This window comes from Kogia breviceps, chromosome 19, assembly GCF_026419965.1.
Source record: "Kogia breviceps isolate mKogBre1 chromosome 19, mKogBre1 haplotype 1, whole genome shotgun sequence".
NCBI lineage: Eukaryota > Metazoa > Chordata > Mammalia > Artiodactyla > Physeteridae > Kogia > Kogia breviceps.
This window is the reverse complement of record NC_081328.1, coordinates 46199395-46211769: the sequence shown is the minus strand read 5'-3', so window position 1 is coordinate 46211769 and position 12375 is coordinate 46199395. Positions and strand designations below refer to the sequence as shown.

The following is a 12375-nucleotide window of genomic DNA, read 5'->3' as shown; positions in this document are numbered from 1 at the left end:
TTCCAGGCGGGGCAGAGCAAGATGTCCTACTGCCTCTCCCAACATCCAGAAAGCAGTCTCCTTGCCTGGAACGTGCCTGCTTAGCCCAAGGCCACCTCCTCAGGGATGCTGTCCAGCTCTGCCCACATGCTCCGACCTCTACCACACCCACCCCTCACGACCACGGCTACTAAAGCCAGGCCCTGGATGATCCCTTTCCATTAGACTCGGCTCCTCTGAGGGCAGGGATGAGTCACCTCATCCATCTTTCCATTCAGTGCCTGACATGGCTCAGGCAGCTCAAGTGGCAGCCACTAGCTCTGCAGTGACAGCTTAGTAACTGACAGTTAAAGGGCCACCCCTTAATCACACCCCTTCCTCGTGACTCCAGCCCCATCCCAAACATGGAAGCCTGGAAGCCTCCTGAGCTGCGGGCCATGGCAGCTGCCTCCGGAAGAGCCAATGGTTGCCATAAGGCTGCGGTGACTCTGAGCTCCATTCTGCAGGCCCCCACACCCATCCCTCCCCACAGTCTCTATTCTCAAAAAGCTGTCACATGTTCTAACCAACCCAGCATCAGGTGATAAAGGATCCCCCTCCCAGGCCACCCTGGAATGTACCTGTGAGCCACAAAACCAGGACCCTGTGAGTAGCTCACAGACATGCCCTCAGGAGAGGGGGCACAAAGGGGTGTCCGTGCCCTGCATCCCACAGGGATCTCGGCCCGTCCTGAACCACAGAAACTGCATGGCAGGTCACTGGTGTTCGAGTGTGTGACATCACTGTCCAGCTCTCTATTCTGTCCCAGGAGTGGTCCAGATGGGCACCCATGTCTGCCAGCCCCTCCAGTTCTCTGCAGATCAAATTATATTCTTCCGCAGCTCCCACTAGCTACATCACCAAGTACGTAACTAAAAAAACACCCTAACACAGTGCTCCTTCCTTGACGACACAAAAGACAAGAAACACGAGGGGATTATGTTGCAAAGTCAGAACTGCTAAATCACATTTCTGAGAACCAGAGCATCAGAAAAAAAGGAACAGTTCAAGCCAGAAGCCATCTGAAATCTGGCAGAAACACAGGACACCCCACCCCACCCCACCCCACCCCTCACCTGGCAGTGCAGGCAGTGCAGAGGCAGCTGCAGGCGGAGGACCACTGCTCCACATCCTCCCACCTACCAGGGCTGGGGGTGGAGAGAAAGGAGTTCGGATCTGCGGGAACAGAGATGGGAGAGTGGCAGCCACCATCCTCCTGCAGGACTAACTCTCCAACTTGCAGGCCAAGTGCCATGTGCCTGGCAGGCCTGCCCCATTTCCTCCTCAGATCCTGTGTCCCTCCTGTCCGCCAGACCACACCAGAGTTCTGGCCCAGGTGAGGACTCCAAGAGTGAGATAAATTAAGCAGTTCCAGTTCTACACACATTTCTATTTTATTATGGCAAAGGTGAAAACACCACCTTCTCCACAACAGCAACCAGTAAAATTTATCCCAAAAATAACTCAGTACAAAACAGGTCTGTTTCAGAATTTAAAAAAAAAAAAAAAAAAAAAAAAAAAGGGAAAAAAAAAAAAAAAAAGAAACCTTTACATGAATTTTAAATCCTATTTTAAACCATAAAAGAAACAAATCCATCATTGGCCACACAGCCCCAGTCTGTCACCCCTCCCACCAGGGAGCACGGACGAGACTTCCGGGTCCTGGTCCACGCACGGATTTGCCGGTCTGTTTAACTGGTGTCCATCTGAAACAGAGGAAGTGAGGTTCTCACTCAAAATGAGGTCCTCATCCAGTTGGTCTTTGACTGGCCCCCACCCAGTCTTCCTCTGGGACTTACTCTTGCATTATAAGCATCCAGCTGGGCGTCCAATTCCTCTGCAGAAAGCTGCTGCTTTGAACTCCTGCCAGTTCCTCTGCCTCTGCCCCGGCTGCCTCCACGGGTGCCTCTCCGGGTGCCACCGCCACCACCAAAACCTCCCGAACCACGGTTTCTAGTCATCCCGCCTCTGTTTACACTAGCAAAAAAAGGGAACTTGCTCACGTGCCTGGAAAGGCCTGTGGGGTGAGTGGACACCCACAGGCCACCTCTGCCCAGAGGCCCCAAACTCACCTCTGTGCAGGTCTCCGCTGTGTGTCAATCTGTGAGGTGACGAGCTGAATGTTCATGGGGCGGCCTGTGGCAGAGAACACAAGAGGGCCAGCTCCTGTTAGAGGGCTCTGAGGCCTGCTGGCGGCACACACCCTGGCCTCCTTGAAAGCACTAGAAAGGGGCGCTGTGCATCTCAATGCTCCCAACAAGAGCAAGAGCCTGGAGATGCTGGTGGGAGAACAGAATGTTGGCAACAACAGCCCCACCAGAGCCTCCTTGCTCCTTCTCACCCAGTGTAGGTGGGTGTTTGTCAGGTGTCTGGGGTGCTCACAAGCGGAAAAGTACCTTTGTCTTTATGACTACAGCCCCATACTCAGAAGTGTACTATGGTGGTTCTGAGAAAGCTTCACAGAAGTGAATCTTCTGGAAGGAGCTGAAGGAGGGGAGGGATGTAGCTTGCTGGATGGGGGTTCACAAGAGGTTGGTCCAGATGTACGGGGCAGCATGAGAAATGGCAGAATGGAAGAGAGAGACAAAGGGGCAAATGCAAAGTGTCCTCAGGTAGAGGGGGTCCTACTCCTGCAGGGCTGGGGCCAGCCCCAGGCTCCACAAACTGGCTACAGTGTTGTAGCCTTTCTGGGCCAACCCCAAACGCACCATCCAAAGGGACACCGTTGTACTGTTTCATAGCTTTTAGTGCATCTGCCTTCCGCTCAAAGTGCACATCAGCTGTTCCTAAACTGCGGCCGGATCGGTCGTAGTGCACAGCTGCCTTCTTCAGAGTTCCAAATTCAGCAAAGAGTTCCTGAGAGTCAGAAAGAGCAGTTGTCAGCAAAGCAGTTTTTCTTCTGGCGCCCGAGGGACACTCCCTGGAAGTATGAACTGCTTTGGGGTTATTTCCCTGGGAGGCAGACATACATGTTGGGGGTAGGGCAGTGGTAGTGGGATCTGGGGTATGGGATGGGACAGGTGGGACAACAATTTCCAAGAGCAGCTGGGCCCGAGGGCTCCTGCCCACTTGGGGACCTGACATCTGCACCACGATGCAGGTAAAGGATCACAAAGCCCACCAGTGAAGGGCACAAGATTAAGTCGCTATCTTCTTCAACAAAGGAAAATTTACAACACACCCAAGGACTGTGCCAAGAAGCAGCAAAGGTCAAGATCACAGAGCAAGGGGCTCTATCCACTTGTGGACCAGCTCCAAGGACCCGCTGACTGGGAGCCCTGACCCAGCCCCTCCCCCAGGGCAGATTCTGGCTCACCTTTCCCTCTCCTCCTACTCAAGCCTGCCGCAAAGCCTGAAGTCAAGCGCTGCCATGGAAACTGCCCTGACCTCAGGCAGGCTGGGAGTTGGAGAGGGAACCCAGAGTGTGGGGCTACTCCGGCCGCAGGCACACAGCGGGAAGTGGAGTTCACCAAAAGCGGTTTCCAGTGGATGCCAGAAACCACCTTAAAAAAAGTGTTGAGACACTGTGAGTGCTCACCGGCCTTGCTCTGTCCTCCCACGGTAAAGTAAAGTGGCTGGGCTCTGGGAAATTGAACCCAGGAAGGCCCAGTACCCTGACCCAGCCATGTCCTGGACTGACCCCCACGATGTCCTTATAGAAAGCAAATTTAAATGCTTTTGGAATTCAATCAAAGAAAAAAAGAAAGAAAGAAAAAGAAAAGAAAAAGGAAATAGAGACTTCAACCACAGATGAGTTCGAGAATCATGCCACTAACAAAACCCAGGGGGTGAAAGTTAAGTGAGAATAAGACAGGGAACAAAATTCCATATAAGACATAGGCCTTAAAGCAAATGGAGCCAGAGTGACGCTGGCACCATCCTGCTTCTGTGATTTGTCAGTTCTACAAACGAAAAGCTTTCTCCTCCCAACAAACCGTTAAAACAGGCACAAAGTAGAGAAAGCAAATAGCCTCGTTTTTTCAATAACACAGAAACGACACACATTCAACCAAGCTTCTGTTAGAAAAGCTCAGGCAAAGGGCCTTCATCCACATAACACGTTTTAGTAACGAAGAGCAGCAGCTCCTCAGAGTAAGCTGGGGACCTGTCTTACAGCACAAACTGACACACTAGTCAGACTTTCAAATCTAACTTGACCTCTGCTCTGCATTCCTGAAGCCCCTTCCAGGGGACAGTGGCTACTAGCCCTTGGGTGCCTGGGAGGGCTCACTGTCCTAAGGTAGATGGTGATTCAAGGCTACGTCCCAAACACCACAATCAATTCCGTGCGGAGTGACCTGCCCACCGAGAAGCTCCAGTCCCTTACCTGAATATCAGCGTCAGACACTCCAAAATCCAGATTTGACACCAGCAGTTTCCCACCGGTCTCCACGCCGGCACCACCCCCAAAACCGCTATCGAAAAGATCATGTTGCCATTTGTCAGGAAGTTGTTTCGGCTAAAGAAAAAGGAAACACAAGAACAGAAAGAGACCCGTGAGTCTCACTCCACGGCTGGCCCTCGACCTCACGGTTATAGCAAGACCCTCCCCCATCACGGCAGAGAGAAAAGCGCGTAGAGGGACCCGCAGCCCCCGCTTCCCGCCCACTCCAGGCCGCGGCCGACCGTCGGGGCCACACGTCCCGCAACTTCTCGCTTCCCTCCACCTAACTTCCCGTCTCCCGGGCGGTCGCGCCAACGGCCCTTCGGCCCCCGGCGCCATGAGGCCAGGCGCCCAGCCAAGACAAAGGCCGCCAGGGTCTCCACCTTGGAGCCCGGCCGGCGCGCGACCTCCCCGTCCGCTCGGCCGGCCGGCGCCCGCGCCCCCCAGCCCGGTTAGCCGGCTGGTCGCCCGCCCCTGCGCCGCGCCGCTGGCCCGTTTCCCTGCCGCAGCCCGCCGCCCGGCCTCCGCACTCACCCTGCTGTAGGGCGCCGGCCGGTTTCTGCCGCCGCCGCCCGCCGCGCCGCGGGCGATGGCCGGCCGGTTCCGAATGGGTCCGCCGCCTCGGTTCACTCGCGCGGCGGCCTGCGCCCCGCCTCCGCGGCCGCCCTGGGAGCCGGCCCGGCCGCGGCCCCTGCCCCCGCCGCGGCCGCCTCGCTGGCTCCGGTTCAGTTTAATGATGTCGTCCAGAGACATATCCATTTTGTCGGCCATGGCGGGCGCGGAATCGGCCTCGGCTGGAGCCCGCGCGTCAGCACGTCGGCGCGTCACTTCCTGCGCCGCGCGGGGTTTTCCGGTGCCGCGTCCTCGGAGCGGCCGTGGATTGGCTGTGGGTCGGTGGCGTCGGCGAGGGGCGAGGCGGCGCGTGCGCGCTGGGCCAAGGGGCTCGGCGGGCACCGCTGAGAATTGCCGGGCCGCGGCCGCAGTCGTTTACATACCTTCCCGCGCGGCGCCGGCGCTGCCAACTGAAGGCGGGTGGGGCAGCGCGCGATTAGGTCGGCGGGGGTGAGGCCGTTGGGGCGGGGCCGGGCGTGTCGACCCTCCCTTGGTCCTCCCTTGCCCCTCCCCCACCTCACCCAGACCCTGCACCACAGTCCCGCGGCGCGGAGGGGATGCGGCTCGCGCGACCTGGCCCGGGGTTGTTCCGGCGTGACCTCGTAGGGAGGTGGCGTGGTTCCTCATCTCTCATCCCGTCAGTCGTGTCCCTTTCAGAAGTTGCGCAGAGCACGTTTTTGCAATTGTTAACGGAATCCGACGCGCCTTTCTCTGGACGCCCGCGCAGAAGTGGGGTGTTGGCAGACGCCTTGAGCGTCCCGGTCTCCCGAGGAGTCGGTCCCAGCCCCAGCCTCCTTGTAGACAGCTTGTGCTGCCCTTCGGCGGCGACTCTTGCCTGCGCTGACCCTGTGGCTCGGGGCGGCACTTCTTCTTTGGCTCCCAAGTGCTGTAGCTCTGCAGATTCAACGGAGCCTGGTGGTCTCTTTCCTCCCCGCAGGCTTCCCGCGCCATGAAGGTAAAGATCAAGTGCTGGAACGGCGTGGCCACTTGGCTCTGGGTGGCCAACGACGAGAACTGCGGCATCTGCCGGATGGCCTTCAATGGCTGTTGCCCGGACTGTGAGTGCCCCCTGCCCGCTCTCTCTCGAGCTTTGCCTACCATCTGGCCTTGGCGTGTCCCCAGAAATACCTGCACAGCATCCCTGGGGTTTGGTTTCCTTTCCCCAGGAAAAGTTAACAGAGAAAAGCCAGGCTATTTGGGCCCATATTTGTACAAAGACCCCGTCAAAAGTTTTGTTTGTTTGTTTGTTTTTTTCTTTGCGGTACGCGGGCCTCTCACGTTGCGGAGCACAGGCTCCGGATGCGCAGGCCCAGCGGCCATGGCTCACGCGCCTAGCCGCTCCGTGGCATGTGGGATCTTCCCGGACCCGGGGCACGAACCCGCGTCCCCTGCATCGGCAGGCGGACTCTCAACCACTGCGCCACCAGGGGAGCCCCCGTCAAAAGTTTTGTAAGAAAAAGAGCACAGCTTTCTATCCTAATGAAAGTCGCTATAAGACACGTGGAACAAAAAGATGTGTTAGGGGGCTTCCCTGGTGGCGCAGTGGTTGAGAATCCGCCTGCCGATGCAGGAGACACGGGTTCGTGCCCTGGTCCGGGAAGATCCCACATGCCGCGGAGCAACTAAGCCCGTGAGCCATGGCCGCTGAGCCTGTGCGTCCGGAGCCTGTGCTCCGCAACGGGAGAGGCCACAACAGTGAGAGGCCCGCATACCGCAAAAAGAAAAAAAAAAAAAAAAAAAAAAAAAAAAGATGTGTTAGGGCTTTTAACACAAACTCCTGAGAGATTAACCCAGGGGCTGATCTATCCTGATTTAATCAAACAGGTGGGAGATAATCTTAGGAAATCAGTGATTGGCTCTACTTGATGAGGTTTTACGTAACAGGAAAGGAAAGTAGAAGCACAAGGTCTGGCTTGGTTTAATCCATTTAAAACCACCCTTCCTAAGGGTACAGCACAGGCTGTGGGTAGGTACTTGCAACTTTCTCAGCAGCAGATTGTGGCCTCTGAACAGAAAAGTCCTCGGAAGCGTTTATGTGGCCATGCCCTTGGCCTAATGTGGGCCAGTGAGCCTTTGTGTCAGAGATGGCACCAGGGGCCGCATCCCAGTGTGCGGTGCTTGCTCACGAGTGCTGGCTGCTTGGAAGAGGGGGTTTAGAGTATGAAATTTGGACCTGCTGGTTATGAGGTTAGAGTGAGCTAGTTGTAATGAGCAAAGTGTTTGGCTAGCCCAGGGCGCTTTCTATACAAATCAAGTAACGCTGGGTTTCTCTGCTGAAATGGAACTCCTATAGAGAATCCCGAGTGACTCAGGCTGTCATAAATCTGCTCCTTGTCCCTGGGCTTTGGGAGTGAAAGTCTTGTTAAGATTCCACCGGCACTGGTATGAGTCACTGTCGGCTTGCACTTGTGCTGTCAGATGCCCCGGCGGGCTGCCTACAGGAGCCCTGCCTCAAACGGAGAGGATGGCTGGGTACCCCCACCAATGGGCTGGCTGGCCCCTGCTCACCCTCTTCCACACTCTGTTTGTAAGGACTCTAATGTGTTAGGGGTGATTCCAAGCATAGTTCTGCTGAGGTTGGAAAGACCCTGGGTGGGTGAGAACCAATATAAATCAGGTGTCACACCCTGTGGGCTCCTGGCACAGAGTCCTACTCACCCCACACCCCTGGTCTGGGAAGCAGAGTGAGTTAGATCGTTTTGTATTTGCCAAGTAAATTATTTTCTGGTTGTTTTGTCATAAAAGTTTCAGAAAGGGCCTGGCGTTTCGTCATTGAAAGGATTTTTTTAAAAGATTGAGGAACACTACCCCAAACAAAAGAGTAGAAAGATGGAAGTGCTCATCCCTTCTGACTCCATGGGGTGTAGGTACCACTGTGGGGCAGGGGCTGCTTGGGAATTCGGAAGGAGCTGCATGTTTTCAGCAGACATTGAAGGATACTTAAGACCTGGCACCCATACCAGCCTCCTGGTCGGCCTGCTCCCTTCAGGCAGTGGCATCTGCCTTCATGAGTCGTGTGGCTCTGGCCTCCTGTCTGTTAGGTCGGGTGACGGAGGCTGCGGAGGCACTGTGAGGTTGGATGAGAGCACAGGCCAGGTTCCCAGCCCCTTGTGCAGCTCCGAGCAGGTGCTACATGAGGTTTTGAGAGCATTGTCATGTGGCTCAGCCGTAGTGTTATCTCTTTAACGCATTGTATAGTCAACCGTCCCTGTGTTTGGTGTCAAGAGTGAGGACCAGGACCACAGGTGACCAGCCCAGCCCTGTGGTAACAGGGGTTCAGACCTGCACTTAGGAACCACTTCGTGGACAAGATGTACCCTGTTCACCCTGGCTTGTCTGGCTGGTCCACTGTGTTTATGCACTAGTGACATCTGGATACAGCTCGTGCTTGATAGGCGTGAAGGGCCCCCAGGGCAATGGTTTGGGGGAATGAAACCCCTAAGAGAGGGTGGAGGAAGCAAGCTGTAGCTCCTCAATGCCCGTGGGGACCTGACTCGAGGCTGGGGGAGGTCATTGTGCTCTGCTGGCACCAGCTGCATGATGGGGTTTTCTAGATTCTTGAAAATCAGAGAGAGGCTAGTTTCTCTTGATGACAGGCAGTGTAGCGTGTTCTCTCTGTGCCAGGCCCTCTCCACGGAGGTAGCATTTCCAGCTGTGTGGGGTGGAGTGCCAGCAGCAGGTACTCTGGGCCTTGGAGGTAGGAGCGTTCTAGGCTAGAAATGGAAAGGAAATGGAAGGTAGTGCTTTGTCACTCCCAGCTGCCACCAGCCTGGGCCATAAGCACCTCAGTGTCCCCAGCCCACTCCCTGGTACTGCACTGGGTCCCTGCCGCCTAGGGAAGGAGCCGTCTAGGTCACAAGGCCCCAGCCCACCTCACCTTGATCAAGAGGAATAGTTCACCGCTCAGAGGCGGGTCACCTCTGCGGGCTCCTTGACACACTGATGTAACCTTCTTGGCATCACAGTTGCCAGGTGATAGTGGCAGGGCTGTGGTGTGTCTGCAGATGGGCCCAGCCCCTGGGAGGCCAGCGGGTGGGGATGTGGGCCAGGCCAGAGCTCTTCCTGCTGCTGAGCTCCCTGAGCTGCTCCCCCTTGGGAGGGGAGAGTGGAAACAGGAGCAGCCTGGGTGGGTTTTGCAGATGTTTACCTGGGGCAGCTGCACGGCAGAATCCGTGCTTTCACTCCTGAAACCTGTCCTCTCTGAGACACAAGGCCACCCTGGGTGCACATCCCCCACCTGGCTTGTCCCTAACTCTGTGACTCACTGGTCCTCTCATCCCTCCCGCAGGCAAGGTGCCAGGTGACGACTGCCCACTGGTGTGGGGCCAGTGCTCGCACTGCTTCCACATGCACTGCATCCTCAAGTGGCTGAATGCGCAGCAGGTGCAGCAGCACTGCCCCATGTGCCGCCAGGAGTGGAAGTTCAAGGAGTGAGGCTGCACTGCCCTACTCCCCCCTCGCCCTGAGATGGCCCCACCCCCACAGTGGCTCTGGTTGGCCATGGTCTCCACTGGGACAGTCCCCTTTGGGCTGTGACAGGGTTGAAACGAGGACTGAAGCTGTTTTGTTTGTTTTTGTTTTTTTGTTTTTGTTGTTTTCCATCACAACATTGACACTTTAATCCAATAAGTAAAACTCATTAAACCACCTGAGCCTGGCCGGAGTCCTCCCGTTGCTTGTTTTCTTGGTGCTGAGGCTGCCTTGGTGTGCGCGGAAATGAAAACTCTCCTGAATGAACATCTCGATGTGTTTCCACAAGGCCCTGAGTCACTTCCCCTGGAGGAGAAGGAGCTTGGGATCAGCCGGAGGAGCCGGGGCAGGAGGGACGGGCTCAGGGGCTTGAAGAGCCTAGCTGTGCGGAGGCCTGGGGACCACTCTTCAGGCTGGTCGTTAGGACCCTGGCTGGACACAGCTTGTGGCCACTGCTTTGGTTCCTCCCACCGGTGGGCTGTCCCTGAGCAGGTGCTGGTGGTGCTGAACCGGCTCTGCCAAGGCAGTTTTGATGAGTTGTCTTGATCCCTTTCTCCCCTGCTCCAACTGAAGGCCAGCTCCTTGTCAGGGCTGATGTCCTTGACATTAGGATGTGTGTCCACAGGTGTCTGAGGGTCTCCCTTCCTAGGGAAGGACAGCCCTTGGGACATCTTTGAGCACTTCTGTTCCACCACAGCTCCCATGAGGTGGTGGCCCCTGGGGTGTGGCAGTCCCAGACCTAATGGTCTTGTGCAGCCTCTGGATGGAGACCACTGCAGGCTGCATGTCTTGTGAGCACTGGCTCCTTCCAGTCTATTCTCGATGACCTCCCCCCTTGGGGCCACTGTCCTGTAGCTGGTTGCTGAGCATGTTTATACTACTCTACCTGTCCCCAGTCCCCAGGCGAGAAGACTGGGCAGTGCAGGTCACCCATGTGGTACCACGCTTCCCATCTGAACGTTGTGCCCAGAGGAAAGGAAGCCCTCACAGAACCTGGAGGTCATGTGCTCCTTGCCCAGAAGCCCAACTGCCAGGGCCCTTGTGCTGGTGTCTGTCCTGGGAAAGCACGTGGCCAGGATGTTTGGGAAGTGTGAGCAGGAGGATGGGCGGCTGAGCAGGCTTAACGGCTGACATCACCTGCCATGTGACCTCCATCTTGGACCCTTGGGCTCAGCCTCCTGGGTGCTCCTATTTAGCTGCCAGGTTCTAGGCAGCAACTCTACTCTAGGGGTCTGTCTACACTGTATCTGGATCCAGGGTCACCAAGGAGTTCACAGACCAGTAGGAAGACCAGCCCTCACTGGGAAGTGGGCTGTGGCAACTGTAGAGGATCCCACTGGGAGGCCTGGCCTACCCCAGTCTGCCTCCCCTCCCTGGAGTTCTTCCTTCCCTGGGGAATGTTCTCCTGTGACAGGAAGTACCCACATGACTGGGGTGCCAGACCCTGAGCCCAGCCTCCAGGCTTTTAGCCTTCGTGCACTGGGACAGGTGCACTCACCCCAGAGGGGTCCACAGCTTGCCACAGGTCACATGGTCCTCCTGGCAGGCCACTGCCACTTCCCTGCCAGGTGGCCTCCTCTCCACTCTTTCCTGGGTTCCAGCCCAGTCCTCCCAGGGCCTGTGTGGTCCCGTTGAGCTGGACGTACAGCTGCCTGCCAGGCCCTGCACACACCCAGAGTCCAGCCATCTGCCCCCTCCCGGTAAGCTCAGGGGCCACACCAGGTCCTCTCAGGATCTCATAACCTCAGCTCTCTCTCCACCATGGTAGCACAGGATCACAGCACCTGCCTTTGCAAATGCTCTCCCCTGGCTTCCTCTCCTCATCTCTCCTGTGAACCATTCTGTCTGTCCTGCCATCAGCTCTACGGACCAGACCAGTTGTTGAAACTGACTTCTGCCCCCAGGCCCTCCCAGACTTCCATGCCTCCTCAAGAAGCCCTTGTTCTCTGGTCAGTTCCCCTTTAGGGTGGGAATTGCTCGTTTGTCCCCTGGGCACAGTGCAGTCAGTGGCTCTCTCTCCAGCCTCATGAGTGCTGGGGACCTCCGGGGGTGACTCGGGGCTGGGGCGCCATCGGACTGGTTGAGGGTTCAGTGCAGCACTGCTGCCCCTGCTCCCACCGAGGCCAGACCCAGGAGGGACCAAGGTTGGTGGGAGTGGCCTGGGGGCCGCCTCCCAGTAAGAGCAGGCAGGGTCAGAAACGGGGAGGTGGGCCGGGGTGGGGGAGAAGGGGGCGTCTCATCACCAACAAGCTCTCGACCATCTGTTCCTCCAGCGCGCCTCTGTGCCCAATAGGCGCTGACCCCATGGGGCTTCTCCCTCTGGGATGGGGAGGCCCCTGCGTCCCGGCGTCTGCCCTCGCGCCTCGCCCCGCCCGGCCGCAGATATAAGGCGCCGGTGCTGCTGTTTCGCGCCCCGCCGCCCGCCGCCATCCGCGTCCCTAGGGCCGGGCTCGCGATGCTGGTGGCCGCCGCCCTGGCGCTGTGCCTGCTGCTGGAGCCCCCCGGCCTCGCTTGGTACAAGCAGGCGGCGGGGCCGGGCTACTACCCTGTGGGCCACGCCGCGGAGCTGTTGTCCGGCTTCCCCAGGTCGCCGTACGCGCGGCGCCCCGAGCCCCTCGTGGGCAGGGGACCCCCCGGAACGGGCCGGCACCTTCCTGGAGCTGTGCCCCAGCCTGCGGAGCGTCGTGAGTACTGGGCGCTGGAGGGTGCGGGCGCCCCCTCATCCTCCCCCCGCCCCCAGGCCGTGTGCGTCGAGGACGTCACCCCGAACCTACAGAGCTGCGAGCGGCTCCCCGACGGCCGCGCCATCTTCCAGTGCAAGGCCGACGTCTTCCTGTCACTCCGCGCCGCGGACTGTCGCAGCACGTGAACCCCCGACCCCGGAACGTGGA

General features: G+C 57.7%; 3 protein-coding genes across 6 annotated transcripts; 2 read left to right on the top strand and 1 right to left on the bottom strand.

Moving 5' to 3' along the window:
• Window positions 1-1572: 1572 nt before the first annotated feature.
• ALYREF (Aly/REF export factor) lies at window positions 1573-5218 on the bottom strand. The gene is made up of 6 exons (XM_059047651.2): window positions 4937-5218; window positions 4346-4477; window positions 2727-2874; window positions 2091-2154; window positions 1818-1995; window positions 1573-1724 (listed from the first exon to the last, which is right to left on the bottom strand). Exons 1-6 carry the CDS (start codon window positions 5171-5173, stop codon window positions 1710-1712), a joined length of 774 nt encoding a protein of 257 aa, XP_058903634.1. The 5' UTR covers window positions 5174-5218; the 3' UTR covers window positions 1573-1709.
• A 66-nt stretch (window positions 5219-5284) lies between these two features.
• ANAPC11 (anaphase promoting complex subunit 11) lies at window positions 5285-9672 on the top strand. 4 transcript variants are annotated; one of them, XM_059047657.2, is made up of 3 exons: window positions 5285-5430; window positions 5952-6072; window positions 9303-9672. In XM_059047657.2, exons 2-3 carry the CDS (start codon window positions 5964-5966, stop codon window positions 9446-9448), a joined length of 255 nt encoding a protein of 84 aa, XP_058903640.1. In that variant the 5' UTR covers window positions 5285-5430; window positions 5952-5963; the 3' UTR covers window positions 9449-9672. The 4 variants fall into 4 exon arrangements, with proteins under 4 accessions (XP_058903640.1, XP_058903639.1, XP_066876632.1 ...); XM_059047656.2 differs by having other exon boundaries at window positions 5306-5454; XM_067020531.1 differs by having other exon boundaries at window positions 5318-5464.
• Window positions 9673-10909: 1237 nt separating this feature from the next.
• On the top strand, window positions 10910-12375 carry NPB (neuropeptide B). Its single transcript, XM_059047476.2, is given in 4 exon segments — window positions 10910-10972; window positions 11778-12133; window positions 12135-12168; window positions 12225-12375. Coding segments are annotated over 4 exon segments (582 nt in total). The 3' UTR covers window positions 12354-12375.

What these genes read in the sequence shown, in the direction of transcription:
- ALYREF (XM_059047651.2), bottom strand. Translation starts at nt 5,173, where the DNA reads ATGGCCGACAAAATGGATATGTCTCTGGACGACATCATTAAACTGAAC. An exon ending in GGCCGGCGCCCTACAGCAGG is followed by an intron (nt 4,478 to 4,936) that starts GTGAGTGCGGAG and finishes CTTTTTCTTTAG; the next exon opens with CCGAAACAACTTCCTGACAA. An exon ending in CAACGGTGTCCCTTTGGATG is followed by an intron (nt 2,155 to 2,726) that starts GTGCGTTTGGGG and finishes TCTCTGCCACAG; the next exon opens with GCCGCCCCATGAACATTCAG.
- ANAPC11 (XM_059047657.2), top strand. Translation starts at nt 5,964, where the DNA reads ATGAAGGTAAAGATCAAGTGCTGGAACGGCGTGGCCACTTGGCTCTGG. An exon ending in CAATGGCTGTTGCCCGGACT is followed by an intron (nt 6,073 to 9,302) that starts GTGAGTGCCCCC and finishes TCCCTCCCGCAG; the next exon opens with GCAAGGTGCCAGGTGACGAC.